The sequence below is a fragment of the Drosophila tropicalis genome, unplaced genomic scaffold, assembly GCF_018151085.1.
Source record: "Drosophila tropicalis isolate 14030-0801.00 unplaced genomic scaffold, ASM1815108v1 contig_859, whole genome shotgun sequence".
In the NCBI taxonomy this organism is placed as follows: Eukaryota; Metazoa; Arthropoda; class Insecta; order Diptera; family Drosophilidae; genus Drosophila; species Drosophila tropicalis.
The window spans coordinates 8,520,021-8,544,390 of NW_027173353.1; the positions used below are offsets into that span (position 1 = coordinate 8,520,021).

General features: G+C 34.9%; 8 protein-coding genes across 9 annotated transcripts; 5 read left to right on the forward strand and 3 right to left on the reverse strand.

Moving 5' to 3' along the window:
* Positions 1–1,208: 1,208 nt before the first annotated feature.
* On the forward strand, positions 1,209–2,075 carry fd96Cb (forkhead domain 96Cb). Its single transcript, XM_068296665.1, has one exon. It carries the CDS (start codon positions 1,209–1,211, stop codon positions 2,073–2,075), a length of 867 nt encoding a protein of 288 aa, XP_068152766.1.
* A 1,886-nt stretch (positions 2,076–3,961) lies between these two features.
* LOC137582094 (alpha/beta hydrolase domain-containing protein 17B) lies at positions 3,962–5,519 on the forward strand. The gene is made up of 4 exons (XM_068296531.1): positions 3,962–4,778; positions 4,855–5,034; positions 5,104–5,236; positions 5,382–5,519. The coding sequence occupies exons 1-4, from the start codon at positions 4,315–4,317 to the stop codon at positions 5,463–5,465; spliced, it is 861 nt and encodes a 286-aa protein (XP_068152632.1). The 5' UTR covers positions 3,962–4,314; the 3' UTR covers positions 5,466–5,519.
* LOC137582093 (uncharacterized) lies at positions 5,515–7,974 on the forward strand. The gene is made up of 2 exons (XM_068296530.1): positions 5,515–5,653; positions 5,782–7,974. Exon 2 carries the CDS (start codon positions 5,847–5,849, stop codon positions 7,545–7,547), a length of 1,701 nt encoding a protein of 566 aa, XP_068152631.1. The 5' UTR covers positions 5,515–5,653; positions 5,782–5,846; the 3' UTR covers positions 7,548–7,974.
* LOC137582095 (zinc finger protein 830) lies at positions 7,971–9,030 on the reverse strand. The gene is made up of 2 exons (XM_068296532.1): positions 8,870–9,030; positions 7,971–8,750 (listed from the first exon to the last, which is right to left on the reverse strand). Exons 1-2 carry the CDS (start codon positions 8,953–8,955, stop codon positions 8,090–8,092), a joined length of 747 nt encoding a protein of 248 aa, XP_068152633.1. The 5' UTR covers positions 8,956–9,030; the 3' UTR covers positions 7,971–8,089.
* Positions 9,031–9,548: 518 nt separating this feature from the next.
* Positions 9,549–12,608, forward strand: Stt3B (catalytic subunit 3B of the oligosaccharyltransferase complex). The gene is made up of 5 exons (XM_068297447.1): positions 9,549–11,052; positions 11,370–11,560; positions 11,627–12,097; positions 12,165–12,363; positions 12,440–12,608. The coding sequence occupies exons 1-5, from the start codon at positions 9,661–9,663 to the stop codon at positions 12,509–12,511; spliced, it is 2,325 nt and encodes a 774-aa protein (XP_068153548.1). The 5' UTR covers positions 9,549–9,660; the 3' UTR covers positions 12,512–12,608.
* A 2,904-nt stretch (positions 12,609–15,512) lies between these two features.
* Positions 15,513–20,543, forward strand: FoxP (forkhead box P). Of its 2 annotated transcripts, XM_068296977.1 has the most exons (10): positions 15,513–15,991; positions 16,227–16,787; positions 16,897–17,074; positions 17,129–17,312; positions 17,419–17,463; positions 17,562–17,638; positions 17,723–17,824; positions 19,953–20,032; positions 20,188–20,361; positions 20,437–20,543. In XM_068296977.1, the coding sequence occupies exons 1-8, from the start codon at positions 15,984–15,986 to the stop codon at positions 19,962–19,964; spliced, it is 1,167 nt and encodes a 388-aa protein (XP_068153078.1). In that variant the 5' UTR covers positions 15,513–15,983; the 3' UTR covers positions 19,965–20,032; positions 20,188–20,361; positions 20,437–20,543. The 2 variants fall into 2 exon arrangements, with proteins under 2 accessions (XP_068153078.1, XP_068153076.1); XM_068296975.1 differs by having other exon boundaries at positions 19,953–20,361.
* LOC137582440 (trypsin-1) lies at positions 20,485–22,593 on the reverse strand. Its single transcript, XM_068296978.1, has 3 exons — positions 22,273–22,593; positions 21,008–21,394; positions 20,485–20,938 (listed from the first exon to the last, which is right to left on the reverse strand). The coding sequence occupies exons 1-3, from the start codon at positions 22,520–22,522 to the stop codon at positions 20,583–20,585; spliced, it is 993 nt and encodes a 330-aa protein (XP_068153079.1). The 5' UTR covers positions 22,523–22,593; the 3' UTR covers positions 20,485–20,582.
* A 328-nt stretch (positions 22,594–22,921) lies between these two features.
* Positions 22,922–24,211, reverse strand: PQBP1 (poly-glutamine tract binding protein 1). Its single transcript, XM_068296979.1, has 2 exons — positions 24,048–24,211; positions 22,922–23,639 (listed from the first exon to the last, which is right to left on the reverse strand). Exons 1-2 carry the CDS (start codon positions 24,109–24,111, stop codon positions 22,984–22,986), a joined length of 720 nt encoding a protein of 239 aa, XP_068153080.1. The 5' UTR covers positions 24,112–24,211; the 3' UTR covers positions 22,922–22,983.
* Positions 24,212–24,370: the final 159 nt, after the last annotated feature.

The following is a 24,370-nucleotide window of genomic DNA, read 5'->3' on the forward strand; positions in this document are numbered from 1 at the left end:
CTAACAAAACAAAAAATGTAATTAGAATCTATTTGTTTCTGTTTAACGACTAAACACTTAAGCTATAGGATAAACAACTAACAAGGATTATTGGTAAATTTGATTCTTAATAAGCCGAGATATAAGGAAGATAGAGCATTTTACTAAGTAGTCAGAAATTATCATAATAACTTAGTTCATTTGTCTTTATATTCAACCAACCCCATTAAAATGATGTGATTTCGGTAAAGAATCATTTAAGCATTAAAGGCAAGAGTATATAGAATTCGTTTATTTCGATGATGAAATGAAGATGTAGCGCTAAACTTCATTTAAATTGGGCTCATTTTTATCAGGAAATTGATTTTTTATAGTAAGTAGGTACATTATATAAAATAAAAGGCATTCTTCCTTTTTAAGGAGTTGCGGCACACATAAACTGACTTGTTATAGACACCTTTGTCGGTCTTTTAATCCAAAATGATGTTAACTACTCCAATTACTAAGTATGTACATACATAAATAAAATATGGTGAAATTATTAAAATATATGCAAATGGTAAAACGGATATGTACATAAATATACAAATGTATATAGATACGCTTGACTGTATTTATATTAAGGGATGAATGAATGATATGGAAGAAAATTAAGTGGTGAACAAGAATTAAGGAGTGATAAATAGACATGAGGCATCGGCAGTGTCAAATATTAATTCCGTACCCAGCCATATACATATAGACGTATACTTAATTTTTATATTTTAGAGCATGTTGTTTTGTTTTGTTTTCTTTTTCAACTGGATTAAGCGTATTAGTGTCTAATCAAGTTGCAGATGATTGGCCATAATTGCTTAAACATCCCATTTGAAAACTGGCTGAAAAAAGAACACCTTGCGTTTTTATTGGTGCTTAAGAAGCGAAAGGGACAGCTAGTTGCTGCAACCAGTATGTGCCGGCAAAATGGTCTGTTCCCTGCATATAGAGTCGTCTCTTTCCAAGTGCTCTATCTCTTCACCCCCCAGAAAAGAGACGCTTCCATAAAACATGGGTTTCCTTCACTTTTATGCCCAGTCGTATACAGAATATTGTGATCAATAGAAGCCAGCAGTTACGGCGTCGGCGGCTGGAAATCCAGTTTACAATCGCTTCTTCCGAAACGTCAGTCCAACCGCTGCAGCCGTCGAGTTAACATCGTGTACGCAAGAAAATAACCACACAAATTTACAATGCCTCGTCCATTGAAAATTACTTACGGCGACCAGAAGCCGCCCTACTCGTATATATCTTTAACAGCCATGGCCATTATACATTCGCCGCAAAGAATGCTGCCGCTCAGTGAAATATATCGATTTATTATAGACCAGTTTCCCTACTATAGGAGAAACACACAGCGCTGGCAAAACTCGTTGCGGCACAACTTGAGTTTCAACGATTGCTTCATTAAAGTTCCTCGCAATGTAACCAAATCGGGCAAAGGGTCCTTCTGGACCCTTCATCCCAAGGCGTTCGATATGTTCGAGAATGGCAGTTTGTTGCGGAGACGTAAACGTTTTCGCGTAAAGCAGCTGGAAAAGGATCTTCTCAATTGCGAGATGGCACACTTATCGTCGTATCGGAAAATGTTTACCCAGCAAATCTATGAACCGACACCTAATTGGGATTTTATGAAAACATTTAACGCCGACAATGACCAGAACAGCGAACTTATTAATTCGCCCGCCTATCAAAGTCCCCAATTTCCTTTTCAACACCTACTAGTTCCCACACATAAGTCGGGAGAACTAGACCATAATACACCGACGCGGCCGAAACGTGCGTTTACCATTGAGAGTCTCATAGCTCCGGATACCATGGAAATGGCCGACAAGAAGTTCAATCACATTAACTATGGAATTCAAGAAGGCGTCGCTAGAAATAATGCCGGCGAGGAATTATTGCCATTTAGTTTTAACCAATTAGTTAGCCAATATCAGTTCTGTTCGCCAACGTTCACAAATATGTTGTACAACGTCCAGCACAGCATATCCGCTCATCATCAACAGATTCAGGAACAGCTAATGGACTATTACAATGGTCCTCTACACGTATTTTGATAAACAGTATCTCCAGCAACCATCTTACTACTATTATGTATTTATATCTAACATAAAACCATTATGAATTTATAGCGAATCTTTAATACTTCGCACATTACTTGTGATATTGTAGTTTTTGATTTATGTGCACACACACAACATACATACATACATGAATATTTATGCAAATTTCTACAGTTAATGATTAGATTTAAACAGTTAGAACATCGGATTAAAGTAGTTGTTATAAGTTTATAAATGTATTGAGTTGAGTAAGTATAACAAAATAAAATATTTAATACAAAATACAACATTTGTGAAAAGTTATCCTTTCTGGATCACTTAAAATGTTTGAAATGATCCTATTTTCTAAATGAAACATGCACGCAATACACTGAAATATATCTTCAAAGGCTACAATATAGATAAATATGTATACCCTGAAACAAGGGTCTTACTTCTAGCAAAAGAAAGATATGATAAAAGAGAGAAAAGAAAAACCTAGTTTAACACCCTCTTCAATAATCCATGTTGAAATTCGGATACTGTGAGCAAAATGTAAGTAAGTAGCTAAGAGAAGTAAAATTTTCTTATTTTAATTAAAAGATAAATTGGTGATTCCGCCGTTGTAAGTATAACTTTTAGATACTAATTTATTTATGGAAATGAATAAAAAAGGAGTTGACAGTCTGTGTAAGATAAATTTATTATGAACATAATACCGAATGAGGGAAATGTCCATTTAAACTTAGGCAATTTAAACACATGGATTAGACACGGATTGTTTAAGATTTAAACTTTAACTGTGCGATTTAAATTAATTGAAAAGGAATTGAATTTGACAATGCTTCCGTGTGTTAACCAGATAGTAATAAAATCCCTATTTATGACCTTAACAAATTGCTTTTATTTCTTATAGTTATTGTTGCAATTACAGAGCACTATAAATTTTTATTTCAAAGATTTGTTAGCGTTATATTTATAAGACTCACTATTATCACGCAAATTTTAAATGGTTTTAGAATTAAAGTGTTTAATTCAAATGATTTATATTTTAATAAATTAAATTTAATTAAATTTTACCAAGCATTGTAATCGTAAACCACAATACAATTATTATCTAAACTGATTTTTAACAGAATTACCTAATCGAACCAGTTTAGGAATTTTCTGTATATCTACTTTTTAGAAAACAAAAAAAAAATGGTTAAATAAGTACCTAGGCAACAATTACCATTGCAAATAAACATTAAATAGTGCATTCGGTGTAACAAAAAGAGTGTGGCCATTTGATTAAATATATATGTAGCAAATAATTTTAATAAAAAGTTGATCTAATTTATAAGTTACTTTTGAAATACGTGATTTATTTATTATAAAGATTCTAGAATGATATTTATGGAAATGAAAAGAGGTATGAGAATTGGATTTATCATCAATTTTAACTATCTGTTATATTAACTACACAGTCTGTTACGCATAAGCACCCAGTGTAGAAGGACGTCAATTTATTAAGAATATATTTTAAAGTTATCTTAAATGTGTTATTTAGCTAATTGGGGGAACAAGTACAATAAAAGGGCATGTGAGCTCCTTTGCAAAACTTTCATCAAAATACCTTTAACATGGAATCCATAAATTGTTTGTCGAAATTCCCCAACATAACATTAGTTTTAGGTGGTATCATCAGACATCGAAGTCATATAAATCTAACTATCAATGCTTCTTATTATTTATATCGAAATTTTAAAAATCAAATAATTATAATTTATCACTTTCGAAACTGACATTTGTATGTACACACTTCATTTCACTTCGGTATTTAAAAAGCTCATCTCTAGTCAATTTTACGTTTTCCCATTCCGGTCACACTGGAACACACTGTCGTATTTTTCATGGTTGTCGCGTTAGCAGTAAATTCGAGATACTGAAATAGTACTGGTCACACTGCGGTATTTTTTATGGTTGTCGCGTTAACAGTAAATTCGAGGTACTGAAATAAAATAAAAACAGTTAACTAAATAAAAATCAGATATTTCATGATGGCGATAGTTGTGTGTGCAAACGCATTGTGATGTTCATGTTGTGATCTAGTTGTTGAATCGATCGGGCCGCGCTTCAGCAAATAAGTCTGAACTTGCGTATTGTGCGTTTTCCTTGTCCTTTGTTCGCCTGAAGCGTATTGTGTGGAGCACCCAGTAGTAGAAATTGAGATAAATTTACATTCCGTTGTGTTGCATTAAACAAAGAGTGGAATATGTTTAGCATAAGCGAGCTGTGCTGCATGTTCTGCTGTCCACCATGTCCCGGACCAATTGCTGCCAAGTTGGCCTTCCAGCCGCCGGAGCCAACGTACAAACTGACACCAGCTGATGACACAAACATCAAGTATAACTTGCAACTCTTTGACCGTGCCGAATGGCAATATTCCGAACGTGAGAAATCGAAAGTGGAGGCGTTCTTTACTCGGACATCGCGTGGCAATTTGATTACGTGCATTTATGTGCGGTGCAGCAAGAACGCAAAGTACACTCTGCTCTTCTCTCACGGCAATGCGGTCGATTTGGGTCAAATGAGCAGCTTCTACCTCACGCTGGGATCCCAAATCAATTGCAATATATTTGGCTATGACTATTCTGGTTATGGGATGAGTGGCGGAAAGCCTTCTGAGAAGAACCTATACGCAGATATTGAAGCCGCCTGGCAAGCAATGCGGACTAGGTAAGTACCCTATGATTCAACGTTGAGTCACCCAAAAGCTATAAATTCATCTTGTCATCCAAATTTCCGCCCACAGGTTCAACATTAGCCCAGAGACAATAATCTTATATGGCCAGAGCATTGGCACTGTTCCAACCGTTGATCTCGCATCGCGGCATGAAGTTGGAGCTGTAATACTACATTCGCCCCTGATGTCGGGACTCCGGGTTGTATTTAGAAACACGAAAAGAACATGGTTCTTTGATGCATTTCCCAGGTAAGAAATTTATTTTGACAGCTCTCCTTTGGCAATCGTTTAATAACATTTGAATATATTCGAAAATAGCATCGACAAAGTTGCCAAAGTGAAATCTCCTGTACTGGTAATTCATGGAACTGACGATGAGGTCATTGACTTTTCCCATGGCATTGGTATTTATGAGCGCTGTCCGAAAACTGTGGAACCCTTTTGGGTGGAGGTAATCCTTTTATATATATCAAAGGGTTGGGTTTATAGTAGGAATTAAACTAATTAAATGTTTTTATTTCGTTTTTATTATTATAAGCAGTCCGAAAAGTAAAATAAACAATATAGATTAATTCATTAACTTTATTTTATTTCAGGGAGCCGGACATAATGATGTTGAATTGCATCCCCAGTACTATGAACGTTTAAGAAAGTTTCTTTCGGTGGAACTCATCAAATGACAATTAAAGAATACTGTGGACGGAAGCGGTAATAACACCGCTTCTAGTGGGGGGAGCATCTAATTCAAATCCTGTGGCAACAAGCGTGCCACTCAGTTCAAAGACCCAGAATACTTCAACAGCTGCCGGTAACGAAACAACAAACAATAAATGTCTGGAGTCCACCAGCAAAAGAAGGGATAACGATGGTTTGTAACAAATCATTTCAGTTTAAAACGAATCCAAATTATTATAACATTTTCCCGTTTACCCTAAATGACTTGATATTTCAGTTCCGATTAAATATATATTTAAAGCATAAATTACTATTTTGCAGGTGCTTCAATTTCCAGTTCGACTTCAACCAAACCCCTTGCAGAGAAGTTTCTTTAGCAAAAAATTATGGGCTTTCTATCCACAGCCCAAGAAGCCTCCTCCGCGGAATTATCAAGTATAGGTATTTCAAAAAATATGTGCGAAAATAGTAGTAATAGACAGATAGGAAAAGACAAACATCAGATTAACGAAACAAATTCAAATGGATTCATTGTCTCTGGAACTAAACCAATCAAAAGCGCTGCCCCAACTCTACCAATGCTTTCCCCCCATTCGCCTATTCATCCAAATTTCCATCCAACTAATCAGAATAATAAACTTTCCGGTCGATATATAAATAACAAAGTACCACCACCACCACAACCCACACATATAGATGTAAAAGAAGTATATCAGAAAAACGCCCCAGCTGTGTGCAGCTGTGACAAAGTAAATGCATCTAATGGGTCCGATTCAAAGAAGACTAATTCCACGAATAAATCGATATCAAAACCACATCAGCCATCAAAACATGACACTGAACTGTATTCCATTCCATCGAATCGCACAAGAAACCATCTATACGAAGTCGCAAATGGATCTGTGGATACACCTACATCAAGTAATGGCGTTAAAAAGAAAATTAAATCTCCATTTCATCATAAAAATCATTTTCAACAAGCAATTATTGTTTCCGACGAACACGAAAATAATACTTCAGTTAAACTTGGAGTGCCAATTAGTGGTCAGTGCTCCAGGGATTTAGACAATCATATTAATCGACAACAAACATTTACCATTAGTAAATCGGAGCAAACTTCACCAAATAATTTAGATGTCAACAAAACAAATTTTTCATATGACAAAACAAATAGAAGTACCGGCTGCTTAGCATATCCTACGGATCCGTGGATAAAGAAAAAAGAAACCCATATGGGTAGCTCCGCAAAATTGGAAAAAAATATAAGTTTACCATGTAGTATTGATCCCTGGGTCAAACGTCAATCTTCTGAGGGTCCTTTGGAATCATCACAAGCTCAGAGGAAAAGCCGATTTCAACAAATAAAATCTATTTCTTCCAGAAAAAACGAACTTTATTCCGTATCATATGATAAATCATACTTTTTGGAACCACAACATAAACAGGCTGGTAGTGAATTGAGCACAATGTTATCCGCTCCATCTTCCCCACAATATTTGAACGCTCCAGATAACATATTTATGCCAACAAATCTAATATCAAAACAGGATTCTCAAGTTAAATCTGCGAGTTTTTCACCCGGTAGACGAAAGGAATTTCAAAATCCATTTACAGATACGAAACATGAAGCCCCAGGCAAAAATGCAATTAAATCCAACATTCATCATGACAATCCGACGTCAAACAGATTACTTAAAAAGGAAACATCAAACCGAAACCTACTTACAGTTTTTCACCCTAGTCTTTCGCAAGCTAGACATAGTTTTTCATCTCTATCTACTCAGTCCACTGAAGAGTTGCAGCTTAATATCCGCCGATTGTCAGATCAAATGCGTCAGGAGCCTTTGGAAAAGATTGCACCATTGTCTGCAAGCTATTGCAATGTGAATAAAACCCCCAAACGTATTGAAGACAAGCATACTCGCGAAGAAGACCAAGGCGATAATTCTACTAAAGCGGCACTAGGACAAAGCCTTAAGGAAGACTTTTTAACCATAAAACAAAGCAAGAATGATTCAGCAAGCAATAGCAAAACACCCTTCACCATTAACCTCAAGCCTGATCCATTACTAGAAACCACCTGTTAAAGCCCTTATTTAAAGTGAACCACACAGCTCAACGTCGATATTACAATGTCTATTACATTCAAATTCATATAAAACAAAAAAAAAAGGAAAAAACAAAAAAAATATTGCACTCACACGAACCTTCATTAAATATATATATATATATCGAATCAAAATAAGAATAAATTAATTTGTAGTAGCAGTTCATAATTTAAGCGTAAATTTTTTACAGTAATTTTTGCATTTATATTAAGTAAAATACATATGTCTAATGATACGCAATGAGCAATGGGTTTAAGTTTATAGATTTAATTACATTCGCAAAACATTATACGTACGTATGTACTAATGTATTATTTACTTGTATTCATGTCATTTTATGTACGTACATTTTATTGATTGTAATAAATTCTTTATAAAGGATCTTATTAAAAGCAATCTTCATAAATATGTATTCAATTTTATTTCCACAAGTTTTCACACAAACTGTTAAAGTACATTTAGATATACATTCATGATCAATCTTATTTCTGTCTATAACCTTAAAAATACGTATACGTATTTCACTTATTAAGGCTTTTAATCCTCCAGTCGTAAAGATCCTCTACAGCATTTTCCTCTTCTTCACTTGAGCTAGACTCGGAAACTTGTTCATCCTTTTTCACCGTTCTCCGCTGACTGTGGAGAATAGAATTCTTTTTTTCATTTATTTGGATAAACCTATTCCATTTGTCGATTTGCTCATCAATTTCTTTAAGATGTCTTTGATTGTTAACATCATCCTGTTCTTCTGCTATTATAATATTGGATTCAGTTGCTGCGTCTCTAATCTCCTTTTGAAACCGATTCCATTCCTCATCTTGAGTACGATCAGTTGATTCGGATTTACTTGATTTCACCGGATCGAAAAATTTGTCAGGAAGTGTTTCGGTTGTAGATGATACTGTCTCCGCTACATTGGCAACCTTTGCGGGAATTGAACTTGACAATAGCGGCAACTCTTGGGGAATATCATTCTTGACGATTGTGGGTGCATCTGCCGAGACATCCTTAATGATGTTTTCCTTTTTAGGTGGTAGCTTCTCTTGAGTTTGGCCGGAACTCCTTTGCTTGGCTAACTCCACAGACTGCTTGTGTTGCTTTGAGTTTATATGAACCTTCCAGACGTTCGGCTTAATAGGAATCTTGCACATTATGCATGTCAAGTTACCTGCAGAGTCATACGTGTTAAGCTGTGTTAAGGAAAACCAAGACAAAACAAATGGCTGAAATTGAACATAGTCTTATTAATCTTGAAACTTATCAGTTAAAATCTAAAAAGTATTTGTTATTGAAAAGGATATTTTGCTATTGGCGAATCAATTTTAATGACTCCCTTAGATAAAGATGTTGTTTTCTTTTGGATCTGTTTTCGTATTCCAGAACTCATTATCGATGTTTAATATAAACAAATTAAATTAAATTTAAACAACAACATATGTTAGTGAGACCAAATCTTTGAGAAATTACCAATACATATATGGGATACTCAAGGTGTATCGATAAGTACACGTAATCGATTAAAAGGTGAAACGATGAGAGAGTGAAACATTGTATTCAACTAATTCTTACAATAAAATTATAGTATAGAAGTCTTGTTCATTTGGGTAATAATAAGTTGAGTTTTAATTTGGCTCTTATATTAACAATCTATTTAAAAAATATAACTTTGTATCTACTTAAGCTGTTTTTATACTATTTAAATTTTTACTCTGAGTAAATAGAAAATATGAGCTATTGTTTTATCTCTCATTTTAAGAATTGCAACTGTTTACAATTGCTGTATTATCTTAACTTTATAATCATTAATCTTCAAGCTTAATTAACACTTTTCAACTTAAAATATCTTTTAATTAATAGTTTTAATAACTTTTAGAAAAACCAGTCAGTGTTGCGTTTCCATCGTTCCCACATTGTGTCGTCCCAGTAGCCTTTTTATCGACATTAACATTTAAGAATCGATAAGACACGTACGTGTATGTCAACACAAGCCGGTGGATTTTCAGGCTACGTGTCGAAGTAATGTTGGTTTTCTGTTCTTAAAAGTGGCGTTCATTTTAATTAAAAGTCCTGGTTCAGATAAAACCCAAAAACCATGAATCGGACACCGAAAATTTTAAATAGCAAAGTAGCTGGCTACAGCAGCCTTATAACCTTTGCTGTTCTGCTGATAGCCTGGTTAGCTGGATTTTCGTCACGCCTCTTTGCTGTCATACGGTTCGAGTCAATTATTCACGAGTTTGATCCGTGGTTTAATTACCGAGCCACCGCGTATATGGTGCAACATGGATGGTACAAGTTTCTGAATTGGTTCGATGAGCGCGCCTGGTATCCTTTGGGCCGTATTGTTGGTGGTACAGTGTACCCAGGTCTCATGATCACGTCAGGTGGAATCCATTATCTGCTGCACATGCTGAATATTCCGGTTCACATACGAGATATCTGTGTGTTTCTGGCACCCGTATTCAGTGGCCTCACATCGATTTCCACATATTTACTAACAAAGGAACTTTGGTCACCTGGAGCCGGTTTGTTTGCGGCTAGTTTTATTGCTATTGTGCCAGGATACATCAGCCGTTCAGTGGCAGGATCCTATGACAACGAAGGAATTGCTATCTTTGCCCTGCAATTCACCTACTTCCTGTGGGTGCGTTCGGTGAAGACTGGATCTGTGTTTTGGTCAGCAGCTGCAGCACTTTCCTACTTTTACATGGTCTCTGCCTGGGGTGGCTATGTTTTCATCATCAACCTGATTCCCCTACATGTGTTTGTCCTGCTTCTAATGGGCCGATACTCTCCGCGTCTGCTTACCAGCTACAGTACTTTCTACATTCTCGGCTTGCTGTTCTCCATGCAAATTCCATTTGTTGGCTTTCAGCCAATCCGCACAAGCGAACACATGGCCGCTATGGGCGTTTTCGTGCTCCTCATGGCTGTGGCCACACTTCGCCATCTTCAGTCGGTGCTGTCGCGAAATGAATTCCGCAAGCTGTTCATAGTAGGAGGTTTATTGGCTGGAGTTTTGGTTTTCATAGCTGTTGTCGTACTGACAATGATGGGCGTCGTTGCACCATGGAGTGGACGATTCTACTCGCTTTGGGATACTGGTTATGCGAAAATTCACATTCCAATCATTGCATCCGTTTCTGAGCATCAGCCGACAACTTGGTTCTCCTTCTTCTTTGACCTGCACATTTTGGTTTGCGCTTTCCCCGTGGGAGTCTGGTACTGCATCAAGCAAATCAACGATGAGCGTGTCTTTGTGGTGTTGTATGCCATTAGTGCCGTTTATTTTGCCGGCGTAATGGTGCGTTTGATGCTGACCCTAACACCAGTGGTGTGTATGCTGGCTGGTGTCGCATTCTCTGGCCTCTTGGACGTCTTCCTTCAAGAAGACGCATCGAAACGGATGGGCAGTATTGGCCATTCTCCTGCGGAGACTGAGGAACACGAAGAATCGTTGGAAAAGAAAACTCTCTACGATAAGGTAAGTACTACGACTGGCTATAAAACATTTTAGATAAGAACATAGATTGTGAAAAGAATGAAATTTTAAGCAAGTTTCAATTTCACATAACCTAAGAGAAAACTTACAACTAAATTAAGTTTTCTTTGGAGTTGTGTTAAAGGTTAGTTGCCTTATCAAACATTTTTATGACTCGCTCCAGAAAAGATACCGAAAAGAAGAAAGTGTGTGTGTGTATATGTATCGAAAAGCATTCAAGAATGCGCTGTAACTAATGTGAAAAACATTGAAATGTATTATATTTTCCATCCAATTTCATTGATTTATCGAATTTGCAGGCCGGAAAGTTAAAACACCGAACCAAACATGATCCAGCACATGACAATGGAATTAGTTCAAACTTGAAGAGCATTGTTATATTAGCTGTTTTAATGATTCTGATGATGTTTGCCGTGCATTGCACCTGGGTAACTAGTAACGCCTATTCTAGTCCGTCTATTGTGCTGGCGTTCCACAACAGTCAAGATGGGTAAGTTATTGTGGCTTATAACTTAGGACTGATTTGAAAACGACTATTTCTACAAACTTCTTCTAGATCTCGTAATATATTAGATGACTTTAGGGAGGCTTACTATTGGCTATCGCAAAATACTGCAGATGATGCTAGAATTATGTCATGGTGGGATTACGGATACCAAATAGCTGGAATGGCAAACAGAACAACTTTGGTGGACAATAATACTTGGAATAATAGTCACATTGCCTTAGTTGGCAAAGCCATGTCCTCCACAGAAGAAAAGTCTTATGAGATTATGACATCCCTGGATGTAGACTATGTTCTTGTTATATTTGGTGGTGTAATTGGATATTCCGGTGACGATATTAACAAATTCCTTTGGATGGTTCGAATTGCCGAGGGAGAGCATCCCAAGGATATAAAAGAAAGCGATTACTTCACCGATCGAGGAGAATTCAGAGTGGACGCAGAGGGTGCACCTGCCCTACTTAACTGCCTTATGTACAAGTTAAGCTACTATCGTTTTGGAGATCTCAAATTGGACTACAGGTTACCTCAAACAATAATTCAACCTTCTCTTAAATATATTTTTTAATCTCTTATATTTTTAATTCAGAGGACCATCCGGGTATGATCGTACTCGAAATGCAGTAATCGGTAACAAAGATTTTGACTTGACTTATTTGGAGGAAGCTTATACCACTGAGCATTGGCTAGTTCGCATCTATAGGGTTAAAAAGCCCTTCGAGTTTAATAGACCATCTCTAAAAGCAAAGGAGAGACATTTCCCACCCACTAACTTTATATCTAGAAAGGTATATATTTCTTTGTTCTATATTGCGTTTTAAAAATAATATTAATTTCCATACGATTATTTTTATTTATTTTTAGAACCTTAAACGTCGCAAGGGATACATCCGGAATCGCCCAACTGTTGTTAAGGGAAAACGTACATTGAAATAAAAAGTTATAGTTATTTGTAAGACAATTTCAGCAATAAATAACATAAAATTAATTTTGTTTTTATCAAACAAAGTTAACTACAAAAAATTTCAAAGAATTTCCGCTAATTTATAGATTTCTGTCTGCCATTTGTTTGATATTATTCTTTATTGAGTTTAAAAAATAGTTTTAAAACACCAATAGCAAGGAAAATATTTAAATTTACAGACAAAGGATTTGATTAATATATGTCTTTAAATTCATTAGTAAAGTTTAATACCTAGTAAAAGGTTAAATTTATTTGTTTTTAAGTCCTTGTACTAACGATAGACCAATCTTATGTACATGGTAAAGTATTTGACATGTAGATAAGCCAAGGACATTGACATTAAACATCCACCATGCATCCTGTCATACATACACAAAAATTTTCATTCTTTTGTAGGTGGCCGTCGTAGACGAATGGAGAAAATCCAGATGATAGAAGAAATCATTAGTGAAATGGAAATTATAGTTATAGTTAATTGTTGTTTTAAATCAAAACAACTGCAAATTGTTAAATCGTTATTTGATATTAAATGGTGTGAACAATTGCTTATTTAGTATTAATAGTTTGTTCTCTTCAAAGATATTGATTTTTACACTCACGTTTATATATGCATACATATGTCCGTGCATATGTATGAATATATTTGCACACACACACACAAAAATACACAATTAATTTTAAGTCTATACTTTAGGGATTTAACATAGTGTATATCCAGAAACACAGATCAATAATACAGGCCGACGAAAGTGTAAATTGTGACAATTTGCATAGTTTTAGGTGTAAGGATTTTTTTTTATTTGAAGCTGAAGCAATTGTCGCAAATTTGTCGGCCTGTGTTTTGTGTCTGTCCTTATTAATATGTATACTTTGTCTATCGCCTGAAAAGAAGGGCATTCTAGGAGACCGTCTAGTGGGGAGATACTCCCTCTTGAAGTAAAATATTTAACAAAATATCTGATTCCAAAAGTCCGTTTCGGTTAAAAATCTTCCTTGTCCGATTGTTTCTCTCTTAAAATAGTTTGGTAATAATTAATATATTTGTTATTTCGTCCGATTGTTTCAGTAGCGATTTGCTAAAAAGGATCAAAATGAAAATGGCTTTCTTATGTTAAGTAGGATAGATGAAAACATTCAAAGAAATGTGGACAAATCTTGTGTTTGTCCTCTAGTAACTAACATGAAATACTATTTCAAATCCTTCCACAATTTTTGAATCCAATTTTTCATCCATTCTATCAAAGGAAAAGTAAGTATTACTTTCGGCTATGCCGATAGGCTTTATTTTGGCCCACACACGATATATTCTATGGGTTAAGGGCAGTCAAAACGTTTGAATGTATCACTTGTAAATAACAAATGTGTGTTTTGGAAAACAAAAATCAAACAAATGAGGGATATATGTATGAATAATACGTGGAAACTCTAAAGTTCGGGCCTAAATCAGGCTCTTTCAAAAATTGCGAAATTTGTTTTGAACTCTGTTTTTTTAAAACTCTGTTTCTCGTTGGGCAATTAAGTTTTTTCCCCTTCTCTGAGACAAGATACTCTAAGATCTCAAGTCATTGCAGGATTTTTAATATTTAAATTTAGTTGGAAACAGTTCTTTAGTTGCTGCCTTCCTAAACGTGGAGCTATACTTAGCATATTGTTACTTAAAACCTTTTAGATGTTTTTTTTTATATCAACTTACCTAGTCAACTGTCAGTTTCAAAATTTAATTATTTTGCTTTTCTTTTCGCTTTTATTGTTTTATAATTTAAGCATCAAATTTTTTATATATTTTGAACCATAAAAACCATTATGTTTTATGATACATCCACATTTTGGCTTATATTAATGATTGTGATATTAATTTGCGATAATTTATGGTTTATCTATCTGAACTATAGGCAGGTAAGAAAAATTGGCACAACATAAAGCAAACATTTTCTCTTAACTCGCTTTAGAGTAATTCGCAGTCTGATATTTTCGAATTTGGGCAGATTTCATATTAGTATTAATATTTATGACGCCTACTTCGAAAATTATTTAAAAATTTAAAAGATTGCCGTTTTCTTTTGGCATAATTCAGTAAATTTATGTTTCAAATATTCAACTCAGAATGCAGATTTGTTAGAAATCATTTGTAGGTAGATTTATCTGATCAATCTATCAAATTGTGCGATTATACAGATTAATGTGCTCAAAAATACGTACAACGTGCCACGAATATTAAGTAAATATATTACACTAAATCAATTGAATCAGCTACGAGTATTTGGATTACATAAACTTAAGTTTAATATATATAAAATATTTATTGGAGCCTTGGTGTTTGGTTTTTTGGAACTATATCTCGGTCTATTCCCCTTCCTATGGGACGTGGCCCTTTGTGTATCCCAAAGTAAAAATGAAACCATTTTGAGTCTATTCTTTGTATTCTTGCTAAGTGTATATGTCACTCTGAAACTGACTCCTGCCCTCGTGTATGAAAAGTGCATATTGAATCGAGAAGAGACTGGTGAAGGAGAAGGATCCTTTTGGGTATTCTTTATGTCGAGCTTAAAAGGGATTATAATAAATCAGATTTACTTTTTGCCCCTCACATATGTGATTATCATAATCGGACATTATGCCAACAGATATACAATATTATTTATGTGGATTTTAATTGGTATAATATCTGTGATAGTGACATTTGCCATGCCTCTCTTAATTGAGCCCATAATATTCGAGTTTACAAAAGAAATTCCGGAGGCATTTTACGATGAAATACTTCGTCTTACAGAATTTGTGGAATTTCCAATATCAAGCATATATATAATGAACACCAGAGATCCGTATTCATGTGCAAATGCCTATTTCTTTGGGATGGCCTGTTGGAAACGAATTGTTCTAAGTGATACCTTGTTCCTGAACAAGTCAAAAGTACTGCGAAAAAGGAGTTCTTCCACAGGACGAGGTCTCCCTAGGAAACAAGTGGCCGCTGTTGTTGCCCACGAACTGGGACATTGGAGTCGATGCCATTTCTTTATAACTATGATTTTGTCGCAAGTCCATTTATTTTTTAGTGTCCTTTTTATTGGATTACTCTATGAAAATGAATATATTTATGAAAGTGTTGGCTTTCCACCAGGAGTATGTCCCATGGTGGTGGGTATAATATTGGCATTGTGGTTCATTATTACGCCCTATACACGATTGGCAAATTGGTTTCTGCTCTTTATTATGCGACGTTTTGAATATTCGGCTGATTCCTTTGCTCAAGATCTTGGATATTCAAAGTATTTGCAGGCCGGACTACTTAAAATGTTCTTCGATTGTCCTTATTGGCCCTTTTTTGATAGCATTTATCTTCAGTTCCATAGGACACATCCAACGATGCTACAAAGAATTGAATATCTTATTATGCGGGATAGCGAATTTTGATTATAGTTCGGTTTTTTAATATGTTTTCCAAAGATGTACTGGTACGTATTTAGATGAAGTATCTTGAATATTTTAATCCAATCGATTTTTCCTATCCCTAATCCCAAAAATTGATTGCAAAGTTATTAAAGTACTTATATTTTCTATAGAAATTAACCAAAGAGAATTGAATACTTTTTTTAAAATGTGTACAATGCAATGTGAGGTTTTAGAAAACTATCTACATATGAATATATTTCAAAATTATTGTCATTTCATATATTTACCTTGTTACAGTATCTTAACAATGATTCGAATTCAGGATGATGAGTATTCCGAAGACATAAAGGAATCAGATCCTGAAGAAGTAACTCATCAAAAAGAGTTAGCCATTAAGTCGAGATTTCAACTTTCCCTGCCATCAGATATATGTCCCGATAATACAAAGAATAACTGTTTCCAACCGGGCGGATTTTTACATAATACAATATCATATGCATCCCATATCGTCAAATGTAGCTCTCCGGCATCAAGTATAGGTGAATCCCAAACAGCTGCACAATTCGCCGGCGCCAACTCCCACAATATACATCTGCCGCAAGGCCAACATATGATGGCCCCGATTCCAGATCTCAATTTCTACAATATGCCCGACATGATGGCCGAACAGGAGAAGCTTATAATGTCTGATGCTGAAAGATTTCTAAGATCAAAAGAGAATGAAATATGCAACAATGAATATACTCACATGCATGATGAGTTTGCAATGCGAAAATTCTATCATCCGCTGTTTGCTCACAACGTTTGCCGTTGGCCGGGATGTGAGATGGATTTGGAAGATATAACTGCATTCGTAAAGTAGGTATTCCATGTTTATTCTCTATACCTCAAGGCAAAGTCGCCCATATTATTTATCTACATATGTTCTCAGATCAAAGAATTCAACTTATTTGTAACTAAATTTTAGGCATCTCAATTCAGAACACGGCTTGGATGATAGATCCACGGCCCAAGCGCGGGTTCAAATGCAAGTAGTCTCCCAATTGGAAACACATCTTCAAAAAGAAAGAGATCGATTGCAGGCCATGATGCATCATTTATACTTATCCAAGCAACTTTTATCACCAACAAAATTGGATCGAAAAGTAAGTGAACATATATTTGAGTACAGATGCCTTGCTAACTCAATAATTTATTAGGATATACCTACAAAAGACGGTACATTCTGCAATATGACCAGTCCCATAACAATAAACAGTATAGGTCGACCATTTCATCAGTCAAATTCTCCAGGATCGATAAATCTTCCCATGGTTAACTCAACCAATATATGCGGAATGAAGAAAAGAAATCATGATAAAAATACGTTCTCCATTAATGGTGGTGAGTATGTAAAACCAAATTTTATAAAAAATCTAACACATATGATCCACATAAACTAAAGATCAATTTAAATCTCTTCTCTATTATATATGTATATCATTTGTAGGATTACCTTATATGCTGGAAAGGGCTGGACTAGATGTACAACAAGGTACAAGAATTCTATTTTTGAATATAATACCACAGATAACGTTCAGAACAGAATAGTTATAATAAGTACTTTCCTTTTTTGTCAATACTACCTTACAGAGATCCAACGAAATCGAGAATTTTATAAAAACGCAGATGTTCGACCTCCATTTACTTATGCGTCTCTTATAAGACAGGTAAGTCTCAATTAGATAATTATAAATCTTAATCGTCATTTTGTTGTGGGTTGGATTGAAAGTAAACTGATTCTTTATTTGAAGGCCATCATAGACTCCCCCGACAAGCAATTAACTTTGAATGAAATCTACAATTGGTTCCAGAACACATTTTGTTACTTTCGCCGCAATGCAGCCACTTGGAAGGTAAGTTATCTATATTTTTAATACTTAGGTATCTTAAGTTTATATGTATAAATGAGACAATTTTATATCAATCAAAACACACAACACAACTCGGTTATTACTTTTCAGGAACATACCAATTTTTCCGATCGTAAAAACGCCGTGTTTTATCTATTTACTTGCTAACTCAAGTTTTTATTGATTTTCATTCATGGGAAGTTTCAAGAACAAAAGTAACATTAAACTTTGTGAATTGTACTCAAATTCTCAATATCAGTCATCATTTACGTCCGAATATTATGCAGACTATCGTGCGTATACGCTATATTTATTTCTGTAAGAAAGCCTGGCCGACGTAAGATTCGGTAAAATTATTCTTTATCTCAAGATACACGAAGAGTTTTGAAAATTCGGAGATATTTGTTATTTGTCTGCCAAGTTTAGCTTAATTGTACTTCATTTACAATATTTGGGTCTAATAACCTTGTGTAAAAATGCTAAAACAAGAAAAAAATGCATCCAATCTTGACCGAATACTTAACTAATACCAACACATTCAATTTAGAATGCAGTCCGCCATAATTTGTCGCTCCACAAGTGCTTTATGCGCGTCGAGAATGTGAAGGGCGCCGTCTGGACAGTTGACGAAATTGAATTTTATAAGAGGCGACCCCAGCGCACGGCAGCCGTGGCAAGCAATTTAGCAGCTGCCAAAAAGTTCAGTAGATTCAAATTTCTTTGTTGCTCTAAACTTTGGGTATGTGGGAAATATTTAAAAACAGTTTTCATTCAAATTTTTCTCATTCAAAACTTAATTCCTTTTAAAGATCTTGTTCATCTTATTAGTCGAATAATTTAAACGATTTTATAACCAATATTTTATGAACCAATATCGAAATAATTATGTATTAATATTTATTGGGGATTTCAGTGTGTCCATTCGCCTGTCTATCCGTATAGCTGTCTGTCCGTATATTTGTTCCGTCTTTCCGTATACATATGTGCCTACTTGGGTTCTCAATTTTTGTGGTCTGAATGTTATCCATCTCTCAGTCAGTTCCTTCCTCTTCCTTCGTCTGATCGTTCTTCAGTCGAGTCTGCACTTAAGAAAGGGAGCTATAATATTTCATTTAACTTGGTTTTCATGTATAATGTGGACACTAATGAGATAACTATATACCATTTTTAAATGATAAATAATTTTTCTCTGGATATATCCATTTTTCATATGTCTATGTATGTATATATACAATATATAACTTTAATTTTCATATTTTTTCATTTTAAATTGTGAATTGCTTGCGCTTGCCTGGTTTGTGAAATTTCCACTTCGTTTATATACTTACTTATTCAATATAATGTACAAATAATTATTTAGAATGCCATCCGAACAAATTTATCTTTACACAAATGCTTTGTGCGTTATGAAGATGATTTTGGTTCTTTTTGGATGGTCGATGATAATGAATTTATCAAAAGGCGGCACCTATCTAGAGGGCGACCTCGAAAGTATGAGCCGTCTTCGTCCCCGAATTCTAGCCAATCGGGCAGTGGAGTTCGCACTGATAAAAACTCATGTGACAACTGCACCCAGCAATGCTCGAACATTGCTCCCGAAAAGTCTTTGCTCGATGCAAGCCCAAGCGAAATCGATAGAATGGATGGTTTTAATATGTGTAGTAATAGCAATAGCAAAAATAATACTACTACTAGCGAGTCAAAACTATTTTCCGAATTTTGTGTTAATGATGGTTTAAGTAGGGGCTCAAAAGGTCTATTGAATTCTAAGGTAATTAGTAGCGATGCTCAGAGTAGGAACAGTTTGGATGACTATTCAAGTCAAGCGATATATCAGAATAGCATAAGTGAGTTCCCTAATTAAGTAAACAATCTTGTCTATCCTTAGTATTAAATATGCATAATTGTCTTATACCAGAACACTTTTGGGTAGGATCATAATCAAATTATCAAAATAAATTAAAACCCAAATGCTTATCATTCATAATCTTCTTTTCAGTTGAATCTTTTAAAGAGTCTGTTTTCAGATAAACTAACAAATGGTCTTTAATTTGGTCTTTCTCACACTTTAAAATGGACTCAAACTTTAAAAACTTTTAATTATTTACAATTTGTCTTTAAACTTTAATAGATATATGTATAGCTAGCAGATGAAATGGTCTATCAATTTGGACTTTTTTTTGGCAGATGAGTAGCTGGATTTGTCATTCTGTAAGTTTTATAAGATTTTATGATTGAAAATGTATTTTGAAATGAAATTTATCTTAGTAAAAACCGATTTCCAAATATCGTTTTTATACATTTTTAAGGATTTATTAACTATTATCTGCACTCGCTGGAAAACTTTAACTACCTCTTTTTTTTAGGCATAAATGCTCTGGTGTCTGCTCCTGCAAAAGCCAACTTGCTGTTCTATAAAGATCCAATCCATAGAGATCCAAGGACTAGCCAATGCTACATGGATTACAAAGTAAACAAGTAAAGTTCTATGAACATGGAGAAAACTTTCATCCGAAGTTGTGGTTTTTCCAAAGCAAATTGTAAGTTAGATCTAAAAACTTTTCCATTGTCTCATCCCGCATGGAATAATATTGGAATTTCTTCACTTCGTTTAGCATTTTGGAATTGGAACTTTGGAGCAAAATAAATTACAAACGTTTGATCATATTGAAACGTAACAGCAGGGGGGAAATGTATTGTCAATAAATAATTTTAAAACAAACGAGTGTATTCTATAATTAGGCATATTACTACCACTTGACTATGAACACAAACATGTGTTATCTAAATTAGATTTAATCCACGGTATAAACTTGCTAACACGCGTGTAAACACCTGGATATCCTTCACGTCCACAGCCAACGCCCCAAGATACAATACCAACAATGAAGTATTTGACTCCATTGGATAGCAATAATGGTCCTCCACTATCACCCTGACATGAGTCCATGCTTGGTCGGCCAGCACACAACATTGTTGTGGTTATCCGAGTGCTCTTATATTTTTGATTGCGGCATTCTGTAATCGACATTATGGGAACTTTGACTTGATTCACAATCGATGGCAATTCTCCTCCCTCTGAGGTGCGACCCCATCCCACCACGGTGCCTATGCGGCCTAGAGAAATGATCAAAAAAATAGCTCGTAAGCAATTTCTGTAAAGTACGATTCAAAATCTTCAAGTACCTGCTGGATCATAGTTATATCTGGGTAGACAGACTGGCTTTATGATTTTAGAGAATGCGATTGGTTTCCTAAGCCTTAAGAGTGCAATATCATTATTGTAGGTATCTGGATCAAAGCTTTTGTGTTTTATTACAGCCGTTACGGCTCGCTGAATGGCTTGAGATTCTGAAGTGATTTCCTGATCATGATCACCGAATATTATACGTATTTTTGATCTTCGCAATTTTTTAACACAGTGAGCTGCAGATAACACATAATCTTTAGTTAATAATGATCCGCCACAGTGAAATTTGCCATCGTATATAATTCGTGCCATCCATGGGTATTGATTTACTCCTGTTGGTTTTCCACCGACAATTCGAATTTCTTCATTCGAAAAGCCGCAATCTAAAAAAAAGACAAATTGTCATGTAGTGTGAGTAAATCATTTAACATTTTATGAAGTCTTACGCATGGCCATGAAACCACAATTCGGAAAATAATTAAACTGAGCCATGGAGTGCATAAAAAATTGTCGCTTTAGAGTGAAAGTGAAGTGCTATCATTTGGAGCTCTTTAGAGGCAATAGTTAAAGCTTTTCATTACATTTTCTTTACGAATATCAAATCGTGTGCGTTTCCTAAGGGGAAGGGAACCTTTAAAACTTTTGTTTTATGTTTTGTTTTTCAGTACTTTTATTCGTACTAGCCCAATTTAGAATATTTTAAACTGGCTTAAAACCAGTCTAAAACCAATTAAATTATTTCTTCTAAACGGGTTTCTGAGGGAAAGTTTTCTTACTGTATTCTGAAGATGGTATTTTGCACTAAGTACTTTACTCTTACTTTCTATACGGAAAAGATACTATGCGTCAGCTGGTTTGTACTAACCATTATCAATGAGCTAATTTGACCTATTTTACTTGAAGATAAATGTTTAGCTCACAAAAAATGTGAATACCTTGAATATTTTTAAGTTACAAGAAAGAAGAAGATAGTATTATGACTCTTATGCTAAGTGGAATCGTGTCAACAACGGACACGAAATAGGCACGGGAAAGTAATTTTGTCGTTCCAGTGAAATGGGTGACCGGCCGTATGCTTTCTCTGCCAAAAACTGGGTCGATTCATGGATTTAATAAAGAGATGCGCAGTTTTTTTTGTTTTAAGGGAAATTAATATTCTGATGGATAGAATTGACAAAACCTTGATTTGCACATTTTTATGCTAAACATTTTCACTTTGGTGCAATGACCTTGAAAGATACGTGGAGTTCACACTACTTACCGCAATCACAATTTTTTAGATTAACATTTTCGGTATATTCCGTTTCATCTTCTGTATCAAGTCCAAATGCATTTGACACTCCAGAACTGATTCGAAAAATAGTATCAAAAAGAAATTTACCGGTTCTATTTAAGTTGTTATCACGAATATGATTTCTATTTTCATATTTATTGCAGCTTTGAGATTTTGCAAAACAAAGATTTGTATTCAAAGTCACCATTAAAATTAACCAGCAATATATTAAATTCATTGTTACAAAATAGTTGACATTGTTTTAGCCGTTAAATTTGTTTTTGATACTAAATATTTATGTTCTTCTCGATACTCAATTAAATGGACTACAAACAATTACATTTAATATATTTATCTTTAATATAAGTCTATAGAAGAAGAGATTAAGTTACTTAAATTGTACTATTTGTTAACACATATAAAATCAGTAGTGTAGCGTACAAACTCATTTAAGTCTAAATGCAAAACTTGAGACTTGAGCCAAAGGTATTGTTGGGTAAAAATGAAACCTTAGCACTGGTACCAAAGTGTCAGCGGAAACTGGTTCTTTCAACGATTTTTTGGTTCAAACATTACATTATTTTCTGTAAAATAGTCTTGCAGAGTTTATCATGACTTTTTAAACTACAAAAAATGATTAAAGTTTGTGTTAAGATATTCTTTTTATTTTTATAAACATTTTCAATACGTTTATCATTTTTATGATTCATATTGGCGTCTTCTCATAAGCATTCGGTCAAGATCGCGTACTTTCTGTTTCTTGATGGGCACTTGAACAGACGGTCCTGTGCTATTGTCAGATTCTGATGTGTCAAAAGCAGAGTTATTTCTTGTTTTAGACAAAATTAACTCAGATGTATCAAAATTATATTCATCATTCGTGTTAGCCAATTGCCTACGGAATACTGCTGCACTTTGCGAAACCCGTGCTTTTGGATGCGACGGTGGTAGCCATGAGACTCTTTGTGTTATAGTATTATAGAAATAATAAGAGCCACATCCACTGTCATAGACATCTTTCCAGCCAGCTTCCAAAGGATATTTTCGTAGCAAACGCTTGTAACGTTGCAGGTACTTTTCAGTTGGCTTGGATCGCACATTGGTCCACTTATTCACGCAATAGAGGTTGCACTTATGCCATACATTATATTTGTTCGGACACAATTTGTATCCATGAAATGACTCTGTAACCCCTATACGCTCCTTGATTCGATCTGTCCACATATGCTCATCGCTTGCATGACGTTTTGTGGACGAATGGCTATTTCCCTTATATGAATGGGGTCGAACCTTATCATCGTCATCATAGTTTTCAGCAATGATTTCTTCTATAGCTTCGGGAACAGATCCAGTGGCTGCAAGGAAAATCAAGGAATTTCAGAAAAACGTCTTTAATGAAGGTCTTATCTAGTGCCATTCTGAGAAAAGGTGCACTGAATTTGAATTGTCTCATTAGTCTCTAGGACAAACTAGCGATAGTGTCCTTCTAGTCCATAGGACAAAGTAGCGAAATTGTCCTTCTAGGCCATAGGACGATGCTTGTTTGTCTCGGCGTTCGGCACGACATTCGGACATTTGTCTCGGCGACTGGAGTGACAACTGTCGCTAGTTTGTCTCCGGGGACATGTCGATTCCCCGGGGACCGGTACTGAAGGGTATATAAAGCCTTTATTTAAAAATCTTTTCGTTACAAACAAAACACAGGCACGTAATGTATCTCTTTTAAGTTACATGTACAAACACGTATGTAAATATTTCGTTACCATTTTGTTTTTGTACAAGTCCTCGATTCTTCAATCGTTTTAAGAGCGCTGGCGGCAAGCTCATTGTTGTTTAATATTGCTATTTTATTTGATTTAATGAACAACAATAGCCCGGTATAAAAATTTACAATTTGTTGTGAATTTATTTAGCGATAGTCCGATAAACATGAGTCAAGATAACGTCGGTAATGAGGCGTTGAAGTGTGAAACACATTTTTTTTATTATCTATAGATATATTGAAAAATAAGGAAAATAATAAGCATTATTAGAAATTATTGATGTTTTTTAGTTTTTAAGTCCTGTTGTATATAAAAATAAGGAC